General features: G+C 41.1%; 2 protein-coding genes across 3 annotated transcripts; one reads left to right on the top strand and one right to left on the bottom strand.

Annotated features, from left to right (window-relative positions):
• Nucleotides 1–660: 660 nt before the first annotated feature.
• On the top strand, nt 661–14494 carry LOC128450854 (protein O-mannosyl-transferase 2). Of its 2 annotated transcripts, none has more exons than XM_053434585.1 (21): nt 661–1320; nt 1411–1495; nt 2076–2180; nt 2304–2412; nt 6104–6212; nt 6545–6704; nt 6788–6894; nt 6998–7080; nt 8701–8810; nt 8913–8979; nt 9092–9152; nt 9252–9330; nt 9491–9642; nt 10069–10160; nt 10266–10342; nt 10456–10527; nt 10613–10672; nt 10765–10870; nt 10963–11103; nt 13082–13193; nt 13906–14494. In XM_053434585.1, the coding sequence occupies exons 1-21, from the start codon at nt 1025–1027 to the stop codon at nt 14009–14011; spliced, it is 2289 nt and encodes a 762-aa protein (XP_053290560.1). In that variant the 5' UTR covers nt 661–1024; the 3' UTR covers nt 14012–14494. The 2 variants fall into 2 exon arrangements, with proteins under 2 accessions (XP_053290560.1, XP_053290562.1); XM_053434587.1 differs by having other exon boundaries at nt 1180–1232.
• A 3940-nt stretch (nt 14495–18434) lies between these two features.
• Nucleotides 18435–19703, bottom strand: LOC128450855 (eukaryotic translation initiation factor 4 gamma 1-like). Its single transcript, XM_053434588.1, has 2 exons — nt 19270–19703; nt 18435–19104 (listed from the first exon to the last, which is right to left on the bottom strand). The coding sequence occupies exons 1-2, from the start codon at nt 19483–19485 to the stop codon at nt 18598–18600; spliced, it is 723 nt and encodes a 240-aa protein (XP_053290563.1). The 5' UTR covers nt 19486–19703; the 3' UTR covers nt 18435–18597.
• Between the last annotated feature and the right edge of the window lie 163 nt (nt 19704–19866).

Below are 19866 nucleotides of genomic sequence, written 5' to 3'. Positions count from 1 at the left end.
GCTATGATGGAGGAAGTATTCAGATCCCTCACTTAAAATGTAGTAATTTAATTTTAATATATTCAGGTAATAAGACGAAACTGAAAATGTTTCCAATGCAATTTGACATGTTCGGGTTAACATACTACTGTTGTTGGTTTATTTAAGATTTGTTTATATATAAGTTATATAAGTAGCATTTTAGGTTGTAGCTCGTCGAATCTGAGCAAATTTTACCTAATTTATAAACTATTAATTGATGGATGCAAAAACCAGCACCCAATAACTGTATTAAATTCAAACTAGGCAAGGATTGAAAAACTTGAGATTTGTACTTCATTTGACAAGAGCGAAAGATCTGATGGATGCATAGCATCATTAATAATAATTAATGAACACATGTAAATATAATAAATCTTACAGGGAGCTGTAAATACCTTTAATGAACAACAACTCAACAACTGAAAACAGGGGGAAAGAAAAGGTGATTTATTATACCACATCTCCATCTAGTGGCCAGATCGAGCCACACAGCGTCCTCGAGTCCGTCTCTTTTCCAGCTGCCTTTTTCCCATTGCCTAACCGGGAGAGAATCCAGAGGGATCCTGGGAAAACGTGTAATTATCTTCGTGTATCTGGCTGGAATACATCTCCCAGAAGCCCCCTCGCTTCCTCCGCGCTCCGTGGACTCGAGCTCTCGTGCGCCGGCTACGCTGTTAACGTAACGGTTTGAAGAGTAGCACGTGAGGCGCTGGAGGAGCGTTAGCAGGCTGATAACTGTTTTCACACCGGACTGGATGTTTGAGGTGGAAACTTAGACGCCATGTTGAGTGAGTTATTGATGGAAATGTCCCGGTGGCTCAGTAACAATGTGACTAACCCAGTGGCTGATGATGTGTGCAGTGGGGAAGGTTTATTAAACATTATTAATGTCTAAGCTAAACGAGGGCTGCTTGTCCTGCTAGCTCAATTAGCATTAGCTACACGTCACCTGGCATGGGAGCGAGGTGTCTCGGGTCATTTTGATCCCGGGTTTAGTTTCCTCATGGCAACAGGAGAATGCGTCTCACAGTGGAAGCAGACAGGGGACACGTCCACGCTGAGGAACCGGAGAACAGTCGCCTCCTCCGGGTCTGTGACAGAGGACTCGCTCCGTCACGCTGCTGGACCCTCCTCAGGAGGTGACACCCACTCCTCCAACGGGACGTCTGCCCGGCTCTCACCCAGAGGAGGCTCCGGTGATGGGGCTGCAGGTAGACAGCTGCTGCTGCTGCTGCTGGTGGTGGGGGGTCTGTCCTTCTCCACACGTCTGTACAATATATCAGAGCCCCCCCACGTGTGGTGAGACAGAGTGAACACACCCACATGATTCCAGGTTTAATGCTCTGTAGTGTTTGTAAACACACTGATGTGTATTTTGTGTGTTTTCAGTTGGGATGAGACGCACTTTGGAAAGATGGGAAGCTACTACATCAACAGGACTTTCTTCTTTGATGTCCATCCTCCTCTTGGAAAAGTAAGACAGCAGAATAATCCTCAGGTGTAAATATAACACATAACGTTGGATTCATCAGAAACGCAGCAAAACCAGGTAGAGATTTACAGGTATCGCTACAGAAGATTGGGAGAGGTCACAAACTCAAACTAATAACACACAACTTAAATTCCTGCTCTACAATAGGCTGATGTAGAGAAGCTCATGAGAAGTCATGGAAATTTGTTATATTCATATTTTCATGTTGTTCATTTACGCTGAGTTTTAAACAATTCATATGCTTTTAAAAGAAATACGCTAAAAAAATAAGCAGGCATACGCTCTCTTACTAATTGAAAGTTTGTTGGGGAAACAGGCGGGATAATGCACTATGCCAGGGAAGTGTAGATTTATCCATGCTTGGCTACAAATGGAAAAGTACATGCCATGGGTTACAACAGACAAAGACCTCAATCAAACTATTGTCTCATTCATTTGTGTAATTTAAGGTATACTGTATTCTTGAAGTTCTCATTGTTAACTGAAATACTAAATTTTGTCACTTTTTCATGTATACACCGAGATTGTGCCAAGTTGTTTAACCTCCTTTACTGTTTCCTAGATGCTGATTGGACTCGCTGGCTACATGAGTGGTTATAATGGCACCTTTCCTTTCATAAAGCCTGGAGATAAATACGAACACCACAACTACGCAGGGATGAGAGCGGTATGCATCTTTAGTTTCCACAGTATAGATAATGTGTCTTTTCGAATCTATTGACAATGCTGTTTGAATATAGACGTGTATTTTAAGTGCTAATGTGTCCTGTCCTTCCTCCTTCTCTCGCAGTTCTGTGCTGTGTTGGGTTCCTTCCTCCCGATCTTTGCCTACCTCACAGTGCTGGAGTTGTCTCAGTCTCACACTGCAGCTCTCATCACTGCCGCTCTGCTCATATTTGGTGAGTAATGATCTGAAGGAGACGGCCTGTAGCATGTACACATTTTGTCAAATAATAGATAAAGACATCATTGTTTTCATTTGTTTTATCAAAAACCTTTTGTGATGAATATTTTAAGTGTCTTGAACCTAAAAAAAAATGACACTCTGCATATTGAGAAGTCCAGCAGCATGTTTTTGTCATGTTGTTGAACAAGCATGAATTTTTGCTTCATGTCACCATCCTCACTATTTATAGGCTACATTAAAATGCAGTGATAATAAAAAAAACAAAGCGTGTTTCCTCATTGAGATCTTTATTACAAGATGAACAAAATATGCGCTGCCGTAATCTTAAGCAGCGGAGCCGACAGCTAGAAGCCGGTGCTACTAAACACAACTGACCCTCTTTTTGTTTTTTTTCTCCAAAATAAAATAATAATAATAATTAAAAAAAAAAATCATGTTAAACAATAACTTAACCACAGATATATAATACTTAGGTCTGACAGGTTTTGCCAAATGTAATTCAAAACTATCAAACAAGGCACCGAGTCGAGAAAGCTATGGAAGTAAATCTGTGTCATCGGGATTTGAAACAAAAAAGACATTGAATTTCTAGCACTGAATATTTATGCATGGAAATTATGTATTTGAATGTTTTTCAACGTTTAAAATTCAACCGCAAAAAATTCAACCTCAAAAAATTCAAGCTCAAAAAATTCAACTGCAAAAAATTCAACCTCAAAAATTCAACCTCAAAAAATTCAACCTCAAAAAATTCAACTGCAACATCCGGGGATCCAAGGAGGAGCAATCGATTCCAGATTCAAGATCGGGAGCGTGCGTTTCCGAACGGGCCAGTGACTGGCATGGGTAACGCCAGGATTTCAATTGTCTCCCACATACCTGGGACACCGTTCTCCACCGGCGGCATGAGGGCGGAGGACGGGCACGGCTGGGCTGGGGAACTTTATTTTGAAAGGTTTCCCGGCCCTGTCAGCTGTTTTAAGACACGTCACACCAAGACGCTTTGACAGCTCTGACAACGCTGAAGCTAACTCACCTTCGACATGCAACATCAGAGCAATATTGTGTCCCGACGTCGACACCGAGCGACCGTCTTTTCCAAAGAGAGGAAGGGATGTTCGGATTTGATTGTGTGGTAGGCAGCATTGATGAAAATAAATATGTATGCGAGTTAAAAAGAAGTGGTCTACGTATTTCTGATTTGATTTGGCTTTTCGTGCATTTGGTTTAACACATGTAGTGACAGGAGAGAGAGACAGTAGAGCGAGAGAGAGAGAGAGAGAGCTGGGTGAGCGACATTCACTTTTAACGGGAGAGAGAGCGGCGCACCGCGCTGTTAAAGCTCGTCTACAGCAGATAAACACAAACAAGTCAGGCAGGGATCATATAATAAGTATTATTTTTCCTATTAAATAGTGGCCCATCCAAAATTGAAATCCTGGCGTTACCCATGCCAGTCACTGGCCCGTTCGGAAAAAAAAAAATCCGAACGTCATCTCGTTTAAGTTCCACTTAGTTTATGTCCAATAAAGTCCGTGAATGTACACATGTCAGCTGTCTATTACTACATCTTACAGAAACAAACTACACCGATGGCATATAGAAGAGTTTAAACACTCACCGAAGCACCATTGTTGGACATGGCTAGTCACTGTGCTAGCTGACAAGTCAAAGCTGCATTGGTGTCGGTCACTCCCGCTCGTTCTCGTTGCTTGACGCACGCTCCCGATCTTGAATCTGGAATCGATTGCTCCTCCTTGGATCCCCGGATGTTGCAGTTGAATTTTTTGAGGTTGAATTTTTTGAGGTTGAATTTTTGAGGTTGAATTTTTTGCGGTTGAATTTTTTGAGCTTGAATTTTTTGAGCTTGAATTTTTTGCGGTTGAATTTTAAACGTTGAAAAACATTCAAATACATAATTTCCATGCATAAATATTCAGTGCTAGAAATTCAATGTCTTTTTTGTTTCAAATCCCGATGACACAGATTTACTTCCATAGAAAGCTTCATAAAAATAACCAGTAACTCACATACAACTTCAGCACCAGCCTACTGATTTGTGTTGAGAAAGATGAGCATGTTAACATGCTCTGGGGTCAGACGCTAATGCAGCCCGTGCTAACTTGGCTAGCCTGGCCGCGGCTCCGGTGTTTGCGCTCCCCTCGTCTGTGTCAGACAACGCAGGCTCCTCGTCTCCCCCAGCCTCTGGGATAGCTTCGCAGTGAACCAAGTAATTTTTTAACTCAAAATGTCTACACGCTACACCTCGCCGTGACGTCTTCATGTGTACTTTCGGAAATACACGGTAACTCGCAGGCAGTGCTTAATTTGTAAATCACAAAGTGCCGGAACGTAAAGTACATATGACAGCGCAGGGATGACGAGACGGACATAGGTCCCGGAACGCATACAGAAAACGGTGCTGAAAAAACCTTGCAAATGCCCACTGACAATGCTGTGGGACTTACAAGCCTTAATTTCAAATAATATCCATGGTATAAATTTTATGACAATAATTTACAATTATTTTAGGCTATACTGCACAGCACAGGCAAATGCCCACATCAACACAGGTGGGACTTACAGTCAGCAATTAATTTCTCAACATAGATCTAACTTATAAAACATAACAAATAAAAGTTCAAAGCTTACAATAAATCACATAAATCTTCCATTATTATTATTTAAAGATTGGCACGGCGGCCTATTAATAGACAGTATGCTCACCATATTTAGTTGTCCAAACACCCCACATCACGACCATGTCTGTATTCTCCTCCTCCTCCCTGTTTCGGGTTTTACTGCGTGTGTCTGTGACTGCTGGCGCTGTAGCTAGCTCCCGCTCCGGCTGGCGGGCAACCTGACCTGCTGCTGCCGCGGTACCGGCCTCCTGCCCTGGCTTGGCTAGCTGTCGGTGAAGCTGGCTAGCGGTTGCGGCGCTAGTCTTCTGCGGCAGCCGGTTTTGCTCGTCAACATGACGCTGCAACTGCCCTTGTCGCCGCTTGTCGAGGCTTTTCTGACTCGTTTCGAAGCGACATGCAACTCTTCCTTCTTTTTGAAAAAGGACAGAAAATTCCACTGTCTTTTTGACATGTTTGCATTGAACAGGTAACTCTTTGTTCCTCTCTGCTGCTTGCTCCCCAGATGCGGCAAATTTCAAAAGTTTTTGTCTGCGAAGCGGGGTGCATCAACAACAGATCTCCGAGTCTTTCAAATGACGTCGTTATATCTTAATAAACAACATGAAATTCATGGGATTTGTTCTGTAAATTATTATATGAATATTATTGTTTTATTTTATACATTTTTTTTTAACATTTTATTAATATTTTTTTTGGGGCGTGAGAAATTGGATGTGTGTCACACGCCAAAAGCGTGAGAGTTGGCAGCTCTGTATTAATATTTTTTTCTATACGAGAGGTACCGGATCAGCCCAAATAAGTCCCGTAACACGGGCAGGCCAAAACCAAGAGGTGCCGGATCCTGTTCCGGCAGGATCCGGCACAAATAACCCCTGCTCGCAGGTAACTGAGTAGGCCTGTGGCGTTTTTTTCAAACACTGCCCCCGGTGGTCAAATGTGTAATTAGCGAATTTATCGATGAAATAATTATTTCATCAACGAAATTCTTAATGATCAATTAATCGATCATCGATTAATTATGCCGATCCCTAATCCTGACAGACACTGGCTCAATCACCATCTCCCAGTACATCCTGTTGGACCCAATACTCCTGTTCTTCATCATGGCTGCAGTGCTGAGTATGGTCAAGTTCAACCAGCAGAGACACAGGTAGGAAATCTAATAGAGCTGTTGTTTAAGTTTTCTATCTTCGCTTGTGAAATGTCGACAACTAGTTGCTGGTCAACAGTTAACTAGTGGGTGATTATTTCTGGATCAATTAAAGTTAATCATCAATTCATTTTACTTTTCATAAAATAATAATTTGTGAAACACTGTTTCACAAGTTATATGTTAGACTGTCGCATTAAGATGGACTTCTGTATTTATTTTTGTGGATTAATAAATTGAGTAACACCAGTATATTCTGATAGAAACAAATCTGGCTTTTTCATAATGTTGAATGGTCATCATTAAATACTCCTGTTGGCTTTTGCTCTCAGGCCTTTTACTGCCTCCTGGTGGCTGTGGCTGGTACTGACTGGTGTAAACCTTGCTGGGGCTTTGGGGGTGAAGTTTGTGGGTCTGTTCGTCATCCTCCTGGTTGGTCTGAACACAGTCAGTGACATCTGGAGGCTTCTTGGAGACCTGAACCTCTCACTGGTAATTGACAGCATGTTTTTATATTCTCTTAGTGTTGATAAATACTGCCTGAAGCTCATCAGTGTTCTTTTTTATGTCTCCAGGTCAACATTGCAAAGCACTTCCTGGCTCGTGTTTTCAGCCTCATCCTACTTCCTCTCTTCCTCTATGTTACGATATTTGCCATCCACTTTGTTGTGCTGAACAAAAGGTGAGTCTGATTGTTGTATAACAGATAAAGTGTGATCCCTGCTCAGCTCACAGAAGTCATCCCCTGCATTATTTTGGTGGTCATGATTGTTCTCTTTCACCAGTGGACCGGGAGATGGTTTCTTCAGTTCTGCCTTCCAGTCTCGTCTAATCGGGAACAACCTGCACAACGCCTCCATGCCCGAGTGTGAGTCCCAAACACTTGTTGCTAAAAATGTAGCTGCAGCACTGTTTACTGAAACACTAATGAGATCAAAGAAAAATGGTTCCGTTAGTATTGATGATAAAAGCCAGATGGGCTTGTAGCCTAGCTTTTCTAACTTGAAAAAATAAGAGTTGGGCGCCAGACAGGGATTCTTCATCCATCAAAATTGTTATATCTCCCGGTGTGAGAGTAAAGCCGGATAACTTATGTACCTAACTACAAAAGGCATCAAAGAAAAATAAATCATAAACAATCAATTTGGTTAATCCATATATAAATTCAATTGAATTATTCAATCAAGTTAACAATCAAATCAAATAGTTGTGATGGATAAACAGACCAAGAACAAATTTTGACCAAAATATCCAGTAATCAATGCAAACAAATTCATTTCCAAATAAGAACAAATAACCGTCCATTCAATAAACATATGAAAGAAGCTTCCATTAAGAGTTCATGATAAGTATAGTTAGAGAGGTGTGTGTGTGTGTGTGTGTGTGTGTGTGTGTGTGTGTGTTTTTTTTTGTTTGTTTGTTTGAGAGGGGAGTTAGGGTCCAATGAAAAGGTAAAGTAAGGGATATGTGTGTTCTTTTTGGTGATCCTTTAATCTCCAGGTAGAGGGATGATGAGGGGTGAATTTTTTAGAGGCAAAGATAACTCGTTGAAGCCAGGAGAGTTTCAAGAGGGAGACTTAGCTTGTTTGGTTCATCCAGGACAGAGGGAATCACATTCCAATCCGAGCAGGTTAGCTGGGTTTTTAACATCCACTTCAGGCTCCAGGGATCAGCTTTTTTGCCTCATGGTCCAGGACGATTGTGAAATAAATCCAGCCGTTTCTTGGTTCAACTTTCCAGAAACTAGTTTATCTGCTTTGTGATCTCCTTTCTGCAGCTACTCTAACTTCACATGTTTCCACTCCATGCTGCCTTTGTTTGAGTTGTTTGAGTTTCCGTCCCCTTTTTGATTGATAAAAGCTGTTGAAAGAAGGAGATTATCCAGCTCAGACACTTTCACAATTCCAGTAAATGTTAAGAACATTCAGGTGAGGGGTGGTGCCTGCAAAGAACACTTTGGAGGCAGAACATGATGTTCAAATGTCAGTGCGGAATTTATGTGTTTTTGTGGACAGCACATCAACACTAGCATCAGCCTTTATCGCCAAAAGTTTTTGAATCTCAGTCTTTCCAAACTGACATCCCTGTTGATGTCTTTGTACATATTTCATCCCGAGATATTTGTGTATTTGTCATATGTTAGTAATATCATCATAATGCACTTTCAATATCACTTATTGCCAGATATTTTACCAGGGATAGGTTCGGGAAAATATCTGGAGCAACTGACTTTCACATTTGCATTCTCACATACAGCTCCTCCAAGAAATGTCAGTAAAAAGTCTAGGCCTCAGTACATGTCTGAAAGTATCTTAAGCCGCATATAAGGTATTATTGAGGCTGATTGTTCATCTTATGCACAGTCCCATACCAGGCTGGTGTCGGGCTGTTGTCGGCTTCTCATGCCACTGTTAAATGGCATTATCCATGGACCGTATTTGTGCCAAATGTTGTAATGATGTTTTCCTCCTTTTTTGTGTTTCTTTAGATTTAGCATATGGTTCCACCATTACTGTGAAAAACCTCCGTATTGCTGGAGGCTATTTGCACTCTCACTGGCACTTGTACCCAGAGGGAGTGGGGGCAAAGCAGCAGCAGGTTAGGCTACAGGTTTAGCTGTGACACATTCACAAACATAATTAAACATGCTCATACCCATAATGCTTTTTGTTTGTTCTAAAATATTCTTTATTCTTTCAGGTGACGGCCTATCTTCACAAGGACTACAACAATCTGTGGCTCGTTCACAGGCAGGATCATAACGAATGTGAGAAGATTGGGTTGATTTACTGTTAAGAGAAACAAATAACATTAACAAATCATAATGAAGTCATGTAAGAGTCTCTCATTGTTATTCTCTTTTGTTTATCCTCGTTAAGCTCAATCTGGGACCCCTGATCTGGTTCGTCATGGTGACATCATTCAGTTGGCGCACAAAGAGTATGTGTAACACAAAAGAAATGTTACACTTAATCCCTACAAATGATTAATCTCCTCTTGTGTTTTGTTATGTATTTATTTTGTTTTTCACTCCTTCAGAACAACTCGTAACCTTCATAGTCACCTCTATGAGGCCCCTCTGACCAAGAAACACTTCCAGGTTACAGGCTATGGAATAGTGAGTTCAACCCAACAAGAGAGAAAGAGAGACACATTTTCAGATGGAATTTTAGGGGAAGATTGACAGACCCAAAACTATAGTGTAACATCATAATATCAGATTGTGATTTTGATATGTCTGAGTCCATCACGCAACTGAATTTGTGCTCTGTTTGTAGAACGCCACAGGAGACACCAATGACTTGTGGCAGGTGGAGGTGTGTGGAGGTCGAAAGGGCGACCTTGTGAAGGTGCTGCGCAGCAAAGTCCGCTTTCGTCACCGAGCCACCGGTTGCGTTCTTTTCTCCTCTGGCAAGACTCTTCCCAAGTGGTAAAAGCAATAACCACTACTCTGACTTAAAGGGGTAGTCTGTGCCCTATGTTGATTTTTGTGGATATGTAAATGAAAAGTACTTACAAAAACTTTTAGAATCGGCCCAGTAGATAAATGAGAAGTCTCGTTTGACTCAGGAAGACGGAGATGGAAATGAATGAGAGGCTGCATTGGAGAGAGGAGTTTGTCGCTTTTGCCACATCAAATTACAGCGTAGCCACAGCTGCCATGTCACGGCTGACAGAAGAGACAATCTTTAGTCTATAGTTTTTGGTTAGAGCCATTCATTTACAGTCCCACATTTTATAGACACGTGGCATAGATTTAAATATATAAAATAAAATAACTTCCCCTACCTCTGTACAAGATTCTTTAGTGTGAGTGGACGAGTCAAATCGTTTTAAAAGTTTTGTCTCCATTCAGGGGCTGGGAACAGCAGGAGGTGACCTGCAGCCCCTACCTGAAGGAAACTCCGAGCTCTCAGTGGAACATTGAAGATCACATAAATCCAAAATGTACATGAAAAGTATCACTTGCTCCTTCATAATTTTTAAATATACTTGTATGTTTAAATATCACCCACGTACAAACATATTTGCCTCTTTATGTTTTGACTGCAGTGCCCAACATCAGTCTGTCTGTGCTGAAGCCCCATTTCCTGGAGATCTTACTGGAGTCTCATATTGTTATGATCAGAGTAAGAAACCTTTGGAATATCAATCTGTGCTTAAAGGACGTGTTTTGTCAAAAACTATGGATTGAAAAAACGAAAAACTAAATTATGAAATAAATGCCTTTTGTTGTTTTCAGGGCAACAGTGGCTTGAAACCCAAAGACAATGAGATGACCTCTCAACCCTGGCATTGGCCCATCAACTACCAGGTGAAGGGAATAAGGTTTATATTTAAATTCAAATGAAGTACTTCACTGTTCTAACCACAGATGTTCTTGGTTTATTTCTGTGAAGGGACTGAGATTTTCAGGGGTGAATGATACAGAGTATCGCGTTTACCTACTGGGGAACCCTGTGAGTCTTGAAGCTTGTCTCTTCTCCTTCATGTTGTTGCCCCTGTCTGATCAATGCACATTCAAATCCTCATGGTTAAATCCTGTTTTCAGGTGATCTGGTGGATGAACCTGGCCTGTTTGGGCATGTATCTGGTCATGGTGGTGGTGGCGTCTGTAGCCCTCCAAAGAGGTTTCACACTGGACCAAAGAAGAATGGGTATAATTATTGACAGAGCAGGATTGCAGCAGCAGACAATTCATTGAAACAATTTAGGAAGTAAATGATCTGTTCTCCTCTCTGTGTTTCAGATCACTCTCATGTTCTGAAGAGAGGAGGAGGCCTGCTTCTCCTCGGTTGGATTATTCACTATGCACCTTTCTTCACTATGGGCCGCGTCCTCTACTATCACCACTACTTTCCTGCCATGCTCTTCAGCAGCATGCTAACAGGTATCTAATCCCACAACTGCATTTTGGTAGCCTGACGTTGTCATACTCACAATTCTAGTCAGAATGTGAGTCTGATACCGCTCCATTGGGCGTGTTTCAACCGAACCAGAAAAAAAAAAGGCTCTTGTCTCAATTGGATAGACCGACAACCAATCAGAGCAACGTAGTATGTGACGTATCTTAAACGACTCATTGTGAGTTATTTACTAACGCCGGGTTCACACAGGACGCTGAAGCGCATGCTTCTGCAACTGTGTCGGCGGCTTTTCACGCAGCTGTGTCGCAGGACTCTTTGTCATTCATGCTTCCCCAACCTTCCCCAAGCGCTGCGCGTCTTATAAAGCAATTCCCCGCCAGAACACTAGGCGGAGTAATGTTTTTTTGTCGAAGACGACCTTAGAGACGCCTTCTTTATTCTTCGTCGATTGTTTATTTACATAGCCACTGCGGCTCCTCGTAGCCTTTTTCTGGCGGACAAATCCGCCAGTCAGTGACGGGAAGTGATCATACTATCGGATCTCTTTTACCAAGTGCTCTTCTATTTGGTCCATATTCGTTCTTCTAAATCTTCCCCTTCTGTTGTCCTGGAGTTTAAATTTTACCAATGACATTATTAAATGTCCCCCTCTGCTCATCCACTAAAGCCACACAAGCAGTGATAAAGATCAAAAGAGAGAGAGGGGGGGCTACGTATTCTCCACATAGGCTTGAGTGGAGAATACGTAATTTACCCTCGACACCTGACATTTAACGGAGCAAACAGCGGAGAAGTTCTTCAACATGGATGACATTAAATTAATAATTGAAGTGGAGAAGTAAAGTGAGTTGTATGATCCTCGGAACATGTTGTATAAAGACAACACCAAGAAAGACAAATGTTGGGATGCTGTTGCTTAATGTTGGAGCAACAAGTAAGTATATGTTTGAATACTACTGGATCAACGGCTGATATTATTAGCGCTGCCCGGCGGTTCAGCGTCGCTTCAGCGTCCGGTGTGAACAGCCAAGTGCCGGCGTGCTAGGGATTAGCGCCAGGGATTGGCGCTTTGGCATCGCCTCCGCGTTCTCTGTTCCTCTTTCAAAATGAATGCACTGTCGATGTCTTCTAAAACAGACTCAATTGCAACATCTAAACATCTCAGCTCTCCAGCGGCAGGCAATCAACCTAAGCGCACTTTGATGACGTGATTGATTACGTTACCGTTGATCATCTGTCAATCATCGTATAAAGCCCGCCCTGACAATCTGATTGGCCCGGTCGATTTCGTACCGGGCATAATTTCTCCTCAACGGAGCGACTCCAGACCGAACTTCCCGACCTCAAATGTTGTGGGCGGGGCTAAGTTCGTCTGGCATCACGGCTAGCATTTTGCCCCAAATTCCTCCATCATTCACAGCGGATGTTTTCATACTGGGAGCAAGATTTGAAGTATCACTGCAGGGGAAGAGATTAGAAGCAAAAAGCTGCATGAGATTAATCAAGACACGTAGAGCTGATAATTTTCCACTTTTTATGCAAATTGTTTTCAGACACACAGACCTGATACAATTATTTTTAGATTCACTGTGAATTAAACTGTCTCAGGATATCATGAAACCCCTGTTTGCGAATTTACGTTTATGAATCACAGAAAAAACTAACTTAAAAAAACTAATTAATATTTATCAGTGTCACATTAATCCAGTGATAGTTGTGGAAATCCGTATTGGTACAGTTGCTAACAGTAACTTCTCATGGCTCATTTTAATGATGCAGATTAACTGAAATGTGAACAAACTGCTTTTATTTAGCCAAAGCTTACATTTTATCTCATGGTATTTAATTGTACCTTTCTGTCATCATTACAATTTTTTAACTCTCATATTTCTGCCCAAACTTTGTGTGATCTTCAAGTTGCTTTTCCTTAAATTATTTATTGCTTAGACGTTGTCATGGTGATTATATCGTTTTGGTTTAATCATTGTTTCTTTCTCTTAGGAGTTACACTTGACGTCCTGTTAGAAAACACTGACCTGCTGCTCCGCCCACCTTATTCTCATTGGCTAAAGAGAGGCGGCCAGATGCTGTTTCTGTTTACTGTTCTCTACAGGTGAGGCAATAAGTTGAGTAATAACTGTGAAGGACGGATTAATTGTAGTCCATTCTTATGATGTCATAAAAGTGTTATCATCCTTATATGTTGTTGGGATGATACAGCTGCTTTTTATACCCATTTTCCCTTCTTAGTTCCGAAATGCAAAATGAGACTGATACCCATGCATTTTCTAAGTAAAGCTTGCAGGTGGCTAGCTTAGTTTAGCAGAGAAACAGGAAGCAGAAGGAAACAGGTATCCTGGCTCTATTTAAAGTGAAAGAAGAATCTACCTGTACCATATAAAACTCAGTAATTATAGGTATAATTATATAAAAACTCTTCATAAAAAAGTCTCAAAACGACTTGACCAATGTGATATATTTTGTTGACTTGTGTTATTAAATTATTCAAAATGTTTCGAAGAATATTCAAACGAAGAGAAATCCTCTATTTTATTCAAGGTCACAGGAAGTCTCATGTTATATTTCATTTCATTTAATTCATAAGTAAAAAATATATAACTTGTTAATTGGTTAGATTTGGTTATGGATTATTTTCAGCCTTTACCTGTTGTTTATCCTGATTCATCCGTCTCCTTGTTGTAGCTTCATATTTACTGTACACACATGAGAGCAGGATAAATATTTTTGTTATCTTACTTAATTAACAAAGCATGGACCTCAACGTGTTGATCTTAAATTACAGTATCACATTCCCTGTCTTGTAGTTTCTACCTGTTCCATCCGCTCTCCTATGGCATGACGGGTCCTCTGGCACACGAGCCGGGCAGCGCCATGGCTGGCCTCAAGTGGATGGACTCCTGGGAGTTCTAGGCAGCTCTGCACAACAACAACACACAAATGATGGGATGTGTAACAACTGTTTTGAATATGAAGGTCTTATTCATGTCTTTCACAGACATGTTTTTTTATATGGTCTTTCATTTCTATAAGGTACTGACTTGACACACTTCTATACCTGTTTTAAGTATTTATGCCTGTCAACATATCCAAGTATTGTAGTTTAAAGAAAGGTGGAGAAGACGGACTTGAATCAGTGCAATAAAGAGAGCCAGAATGTTGTGGAGGATCATCACCGAGCTGCCTTGACTTGATGAAAATCGGATTTATAAATGCTGCTCAGTTTCAAAAAACACTTTATTACATAGTTATTGTCTGTCAGACACTATTTTGGGCTGTTGATTTTAGTGCCTGTTATTTTTGTACTTGTCCAGTACCAACTTCTGTTTATATGATACTACAAGGCTCAGTGCTGTGTACATTTCAATGTGATCAATAAACTATGGTATTATTGTAGTTGCTTTTTGATATTGATATCATCAAGATTTCACCAAGGCTCCACTTGTCTACATTGACATCCACTACTTTTTATTTTTTTTTTTTTAGAACATAGGACAAGATGCTGAATATCCCTTGTATGATTAAAAAGTCTTCAGCATTAGTTTGACATTTGTTGGAGTGTTTTACTGTCCGTGATGTTTCTTTTATGGTGTGGCACAGGGCTTTTATTCATGACCCTTGACCTGTCTCACCAAATTTAGCTACATGTAACCAGCAGCAAGTAACCAAATTGTAGCTCAATTTGTTGTGTCTGCATCAGTTTACAGGGTCATTTATTTAATGTCCCCCTTCTCAATAATTGCCTCTACCTGCTGCACCCACTCACACAACACAACCCTTCATAACGGCTTATATTCACTTCAGACCATAATATAACCAGATACCAACGTGCTCAAATCAACCCGTTCAATGTACTGGTTTGGGGGTATATAATGATGGTCTTCATAGCCTCTCTCTCTATCGCACAAAGCTTTAACGGGTGGATAGGAGGCGCCTGGCTTTCCTTGTATTGGTGCTGTGCGGCGCGGCGCTTCCTAGCCCCGGTGACAGCGTCTCTCCTCAGGACAAGGAAAAAATTCCGTAACCTTTTAGCTAGACCTCAGATAATATGAACGTGTTCATTGTTCAAATTCATTATCTGTCATTAAGTTGCGTTCAGTTCAACGCTCTCATAAAAGTGAACGCGTTCTTTTGAACTCGTTCATGCACAACACTGCCAAGGACCCACGCAACTCAGACAGCAGCAACACAGTGAAAATCCTATGACCACATTCGCTTGGGTAAAAATCACCCAACGGTAGTGTTCTAGGGTTCAGGGCCGACCCTGGCAATGTTGGCGCCCTAGGCGAGATTTGAAATTGGCACCGCCCAACATACACACGCAAACTGTCATGCATCCCGTTCAGTTCTTTTTATTAAATCCATTCTCACATTTCGTAATTCACACGTGGCCTCCAGAAAGATAGTACATATGCACCAACAAGTGATAGGAATCCGAAGCTGTTTTTCAAGACATAGCACACCTACACTTTGACAAGTGCATGTTTTATTAAAACTATTTCAGATAATTGAATTTCTACTGATGGATGTTGAAATGATTTAATTCTTTGCTTTGGGTTTTTAAGCTATATTAGGATTAAGCTGTAAACAGAGACAGTCTCTCATTTGAGAAGGAAATTCTCTTCTTCTAATATTAATGGTTTATCTAAATTCTTCTAATAGACCTGTAGTTTATCTACTTGATGGTTAGTTATGTACGAGGTAGGTCTTTTAACAGCTCATGTGTTTGGAATACACAAGTATCCACCATCGCTACAACTGTGTACCCGTCATCCATATTGTGTTGTGTACGACTTTGAAGGAAGTTTTCTCCTGTAAGTACAAAACTGCATATCAAAAGCAGCATAGAATGACACGGACACACGTACAGGATAATTTGTCCATGTACTTGGCTTATTTCCACAGGGAATTCAGCAGGTGGTGTGGCTTAGTGGGTAGAGTGATCGCTCTTCAGCAAGAGGGTCGCGGGTCTCCTCCTCTTTCTCATCTTCATGCCGGCAATATGCGGAATAATTGGAATTCGCTTATTAATTGCTAAATATATTACAATATGTAAATTTAAATTAATTAAATACAAATACTAAATTTTTTTTTAATTTAAATAAATAATAAACAAATAAAAAAACTGCGCCCGCAATTCCTGCGCAGTGGGCTTCTGCGCAGGATGTGCGCAGTGGGCTTCTGCGCATTTTTTATTTTTTATAATTTATTTAATTTAATGAAAAAAATATATATTTAATTTAATTGAATTGAATTTAATTTAATTTTTTATATTTAATTTAATTTAATTTAAAAAAAAATACATTTAATTTTAAATGGTTATGGTCCATTGTTGTTTTTAAATTTACATGGTATAAGATATTGTGCAATGAATAGGTGGTTGAAGTCCTGTCAACACGACAGCCTGACCCAGCTCCTGTGTCCACTGGTGTCCTGGTCCCACCCATGGCAGCGTAGTGGCGTGGGGCTGGCTCATCCCTGTGGCCAAGGGAGCGCATTTCTGGTTCAGGGGTAAATGATGTTGGTCTTCACAGGTGACTGACCCACGCAAGCCTGTAGCCTTGTGAATGTGACTGTGCCATCAGGCGCTCAGAGTGCACAGAACGCACTGGAGTCACTTACAAGAAATTAAGAAACTCTCCGACCACTATCCCCCAGTGGAGCCTAGGATCCACTGATGTGAGGTAATTGGTCCGGTTGCTCTACATCCTCGGTTCCCAAACTGGGGTACATGTACCCCAAGGGGTACGCGAAGTGGTTCAGGGGGTACGTGGGGAGAACATTTTATCTGCGTTTTCAAAATGAAAAAGCCCATTACATTTTCAAACTGAGCTATAAATAATCGCGCAATATTAAATAGTCTGAATAGCCAACTCGCATTGCCAAAAATACCCATATTCAGCAAAATAATTACACTGCCAAAAAAAGTTACAGGTAGGTTAGTGACCGTTAGTCAAAACTAGGGATGGGCATAATTAATCGACAATCGATTAATTGATCCTTAAGAATTTCGTAGATGACATTATTTTGTCATCTACGATTATTATAAGTCCTGAAATCCCTGACAATTTCAAAGTTTCAAGTGTTATAGGCTGTATACGTGCGTCGGGGGGGGGGGGGGGGGTACGTAGCTGGAGATTGAATGTCTGAAGGGGTACGAGACTGTAAAAAGTTTGGGAACCACTGATCTAGATTAACCTCCATTCATTTGAATTGGTCTCCCCAACTTCTTAATATTTATGATTTATTCTTTTATTTATTCATTCACAGCCTCATTCTTTGGTGCATGATATGGCAAGAAGACAGCAGAATCGCATGCTCTTAAGTAAAGCCGACACTGACAGTATTGTGCGGACCCAGTGTCAGACTGTCCTACAATTTCAAATTCTCAGTTGCTCATTTTTCAGGAATAATCTCAGTTATTTGTCTGTCTATCCTATTATCTGGGAACTCATGAAGCGATGAATATATTCTTTATACGTGTACAAATGAGAGAAATAAATCCTTAAAGCACTGTTGTAATATGCCTTAATTTTAATGCCTTGTTTGTGATGACTATATATTTACATAACTCGAAGAAGCTCATGGGGCCAAGGAAGACAATCGGTGCAGTACTGCCTGTTGCACAACTTTTCATGTAGTGAGTGCATAGGACGTTTTGGCAGGCCAGGCCAACCCATCCATGCAACAACTGTCCCACTTAAGCTACTGGAATCCTGAAATATGCTGCGAGTTTGTCTCCCAAAAGAAACACATTTTTAGTCCAGTGCACAAACATAAGCTCACAGACAGAGTCTCTGAGTTTCAGCAGACGATACTGAGCTAATTTTAGGAGTCTGACCTCTGATGCCATATTTATTACACATGCACTGAAATGTCTAAAGGATTGGTTGAAAATAGTGTTATTCAACACAAAGCTGCAGTTTGTCTGTCCTTGTCAAATAATATCATGCTCTTGCTGATGATATAATAAAGCCAAGCTTTTTGTCCATTCATAAATATCACTCTCCAGAGGCTTATATTGAATATCCTCACAGCTTGAAGTGAAACTAGTGGTACACAACCAGCTGTTAGGAGATAAAATATGAGATCAATTATGTTTTTTTTACTGAATTCTCATTTGGATTTGATGTTCAGTTCAGAATAAGTACTTTTGTCAAATGTTGTCCCAGAAACTCTCCAGGCATCTGTGCTTTTCATTGATTATTGGGAAAAAGGGAAATGTATAAGTTGTATTTCCCACATGTGTTTTAATTGAAATGTGAGGGCAGCTGCATGCAAGACATAAAAACACCCAAATTAAATTTAAAACATTTTATTCATTAGTCGACAACATAGTACAAACCACAAACAGTGTACAGACATGATGTCACCCAGTGCAAATTATACAGAGTAGGAGCAGGGGTTGCAGTGGGGGGTTTCTGTCCATTTACAAATATCACTGTATAAGTTGTATAAGTGTATAAGTTGTATTTCCCACATGAGTTTTCATTAAAAACTTAGTGGGGGGTGGAGTATGCCATCTTCCTGGCATCCACTGTTTCCTTCAACAAAAGGGAGAGCCTTGGTGCCCTCTTCTCTTTCTCTGCGATATGGTCCAGCTGGTTATAGTAGGTGTCCATCACTTCCTTTTCCGTCACCACCTCCAGGTCCTGCTGGATCATCTGGAGGAGCTGACAGAGGCCCTCAAGAGACGGCCCGTCTCCTTTCTGCAACAGCCTCCTGATGCAGCAGTGCATGGATTTCTCTGCCAGCACCTTGGAGAGGAACAGCTCCCCAATAAACCTCAGCATACTGAGGAAGCGACCGGAAGGTTTGGTGTTCTGTTGCTCTTCCCTCAGCCGGTCGATGACCCTCACGTCCTGGACTGGCTTCAGGCAGGACTCACTCTTTTGATGAATGCCCTCCTTGTCCAAGTTCTTCATGAACTCTGCCTGGCAGTGTTTAACCAGCAGAGACCTGAAGGAGACGCTGGCTGACCAGTCAGACAAGGATTGGAACTCCACCTGAAGAGGAGAAAACCATAAAGGAGTATTAACACTAATGTAACTCACATACATACATAGTGATCAGTGTGTTCAATTAAGGTTAAAACCTGCATACAAATACAAGCTGTCCAACTAAGTAAGAAACAGGATAAAGTAGCTTCCAGTCATAGATGCATCACTTACTTCTGAGAGGTGTTGACACAGCTCCGCGAAGACTGCAGCAGAGTCTGGTTTCTTCACGGCCCTCTTGAAAATGAGCTCAACCATTTCCTGCAGGCTCTCCTCAACGTCCAAGTCCTTGTGACTCAGATCCGTCACGAAGGCTTGAAAGTTTGCAGTGACGCAGCTGACGGACTCGTAGGAGGCAGCGCCGAGAAAGACCACGTGTGTTGGGATCATGTTGATTCAAATCAATCGTAGTTCTCGTCAAGGCAAATCCAAAGAAACGAGTTCAGGAGCAAGAACAGAGTTCAGGAGCAAGAACAGAGTTCAGGAGCAAGAACAGAGTTCAGGTGCAACGAGCCAAGTATTCCGAAGAGAACTGACTGAAAACTGACTGAAAACTGACGCTTATGTAGGGACAGACTTCAAAGATATGTGGCTGCTGCTTTGGTGACTTTCAGTGACATTCATCAAAGGAACAAAGCCTGAGTGATAACGTTCAAAAAAATTCAGAAAATGCCAATTTTTTTAAAAAATGTACAAGTTTAATTTAGATATACATTAAATTCAAACTTAACGGTTTGAGTGAAAAATCCCTGATGATGCTTCTGAAACTGT

The sequence above is a fragment of the Pleuronectes platessa genome, chromosome 11, assembly GCF_947347685.1.
Source record: "Pleuronectes platessa chromosome 11, fPlePla1.1, whole genome shotgun sequence".
In the NCBI taxonomy this organism is placed as follows: Eukaryota; Metazoa; Chordata; class Actinopteri; order Pleuronectiformes; family Pleuronectidae; genus Pleuronectes; species Pleuronectes platessa.
Note: the sequence above shows the minus strand (reverse complement) of the source record. Positions and strands in the feature narration are given on the sequence as shown.

Excerpts from the sequence above, each read along its gene's own strand:
- LOC128450854 (XM_053434585.1), top strand. The coding sequence starts at position 1,025 with ATGGCAACAGGAGAATGCGTCTCACAGTGGAAGCAGACAGGGGACACG. Across the intron at positions 6,895-6,997 it reads TTTGTTGTGCTGAACAAAAG|TGGACCGGGAGATGGTTTCT; the intron begins GTGAGTCTGATT and ends CTCTTTCACCAG. Across the intron at positions 10,343-10,455 it reads CTCATATTGTTATGATCAGA|GGCAACAGTGGCTTGAAACC; the intron begins GTAAGAAACCTT and ends TGTTGTTTTCAG.
- LOC128450855 (XM_053434588.1), bottom strand. The coding sequence starts at position 19,485 with ATGATCCCAACACACGTGGTCTTTCTCGGCGCTGCCTCCTACGAGTCC. Across the intron at positions 19,105-19,269 it reads TGTGTCAACACCTCTCAGAA|GTGGAGTTCCAATCCTTGTC; the intron begins GTAAGTGATGCA and ends TCTCCTCTTCAG.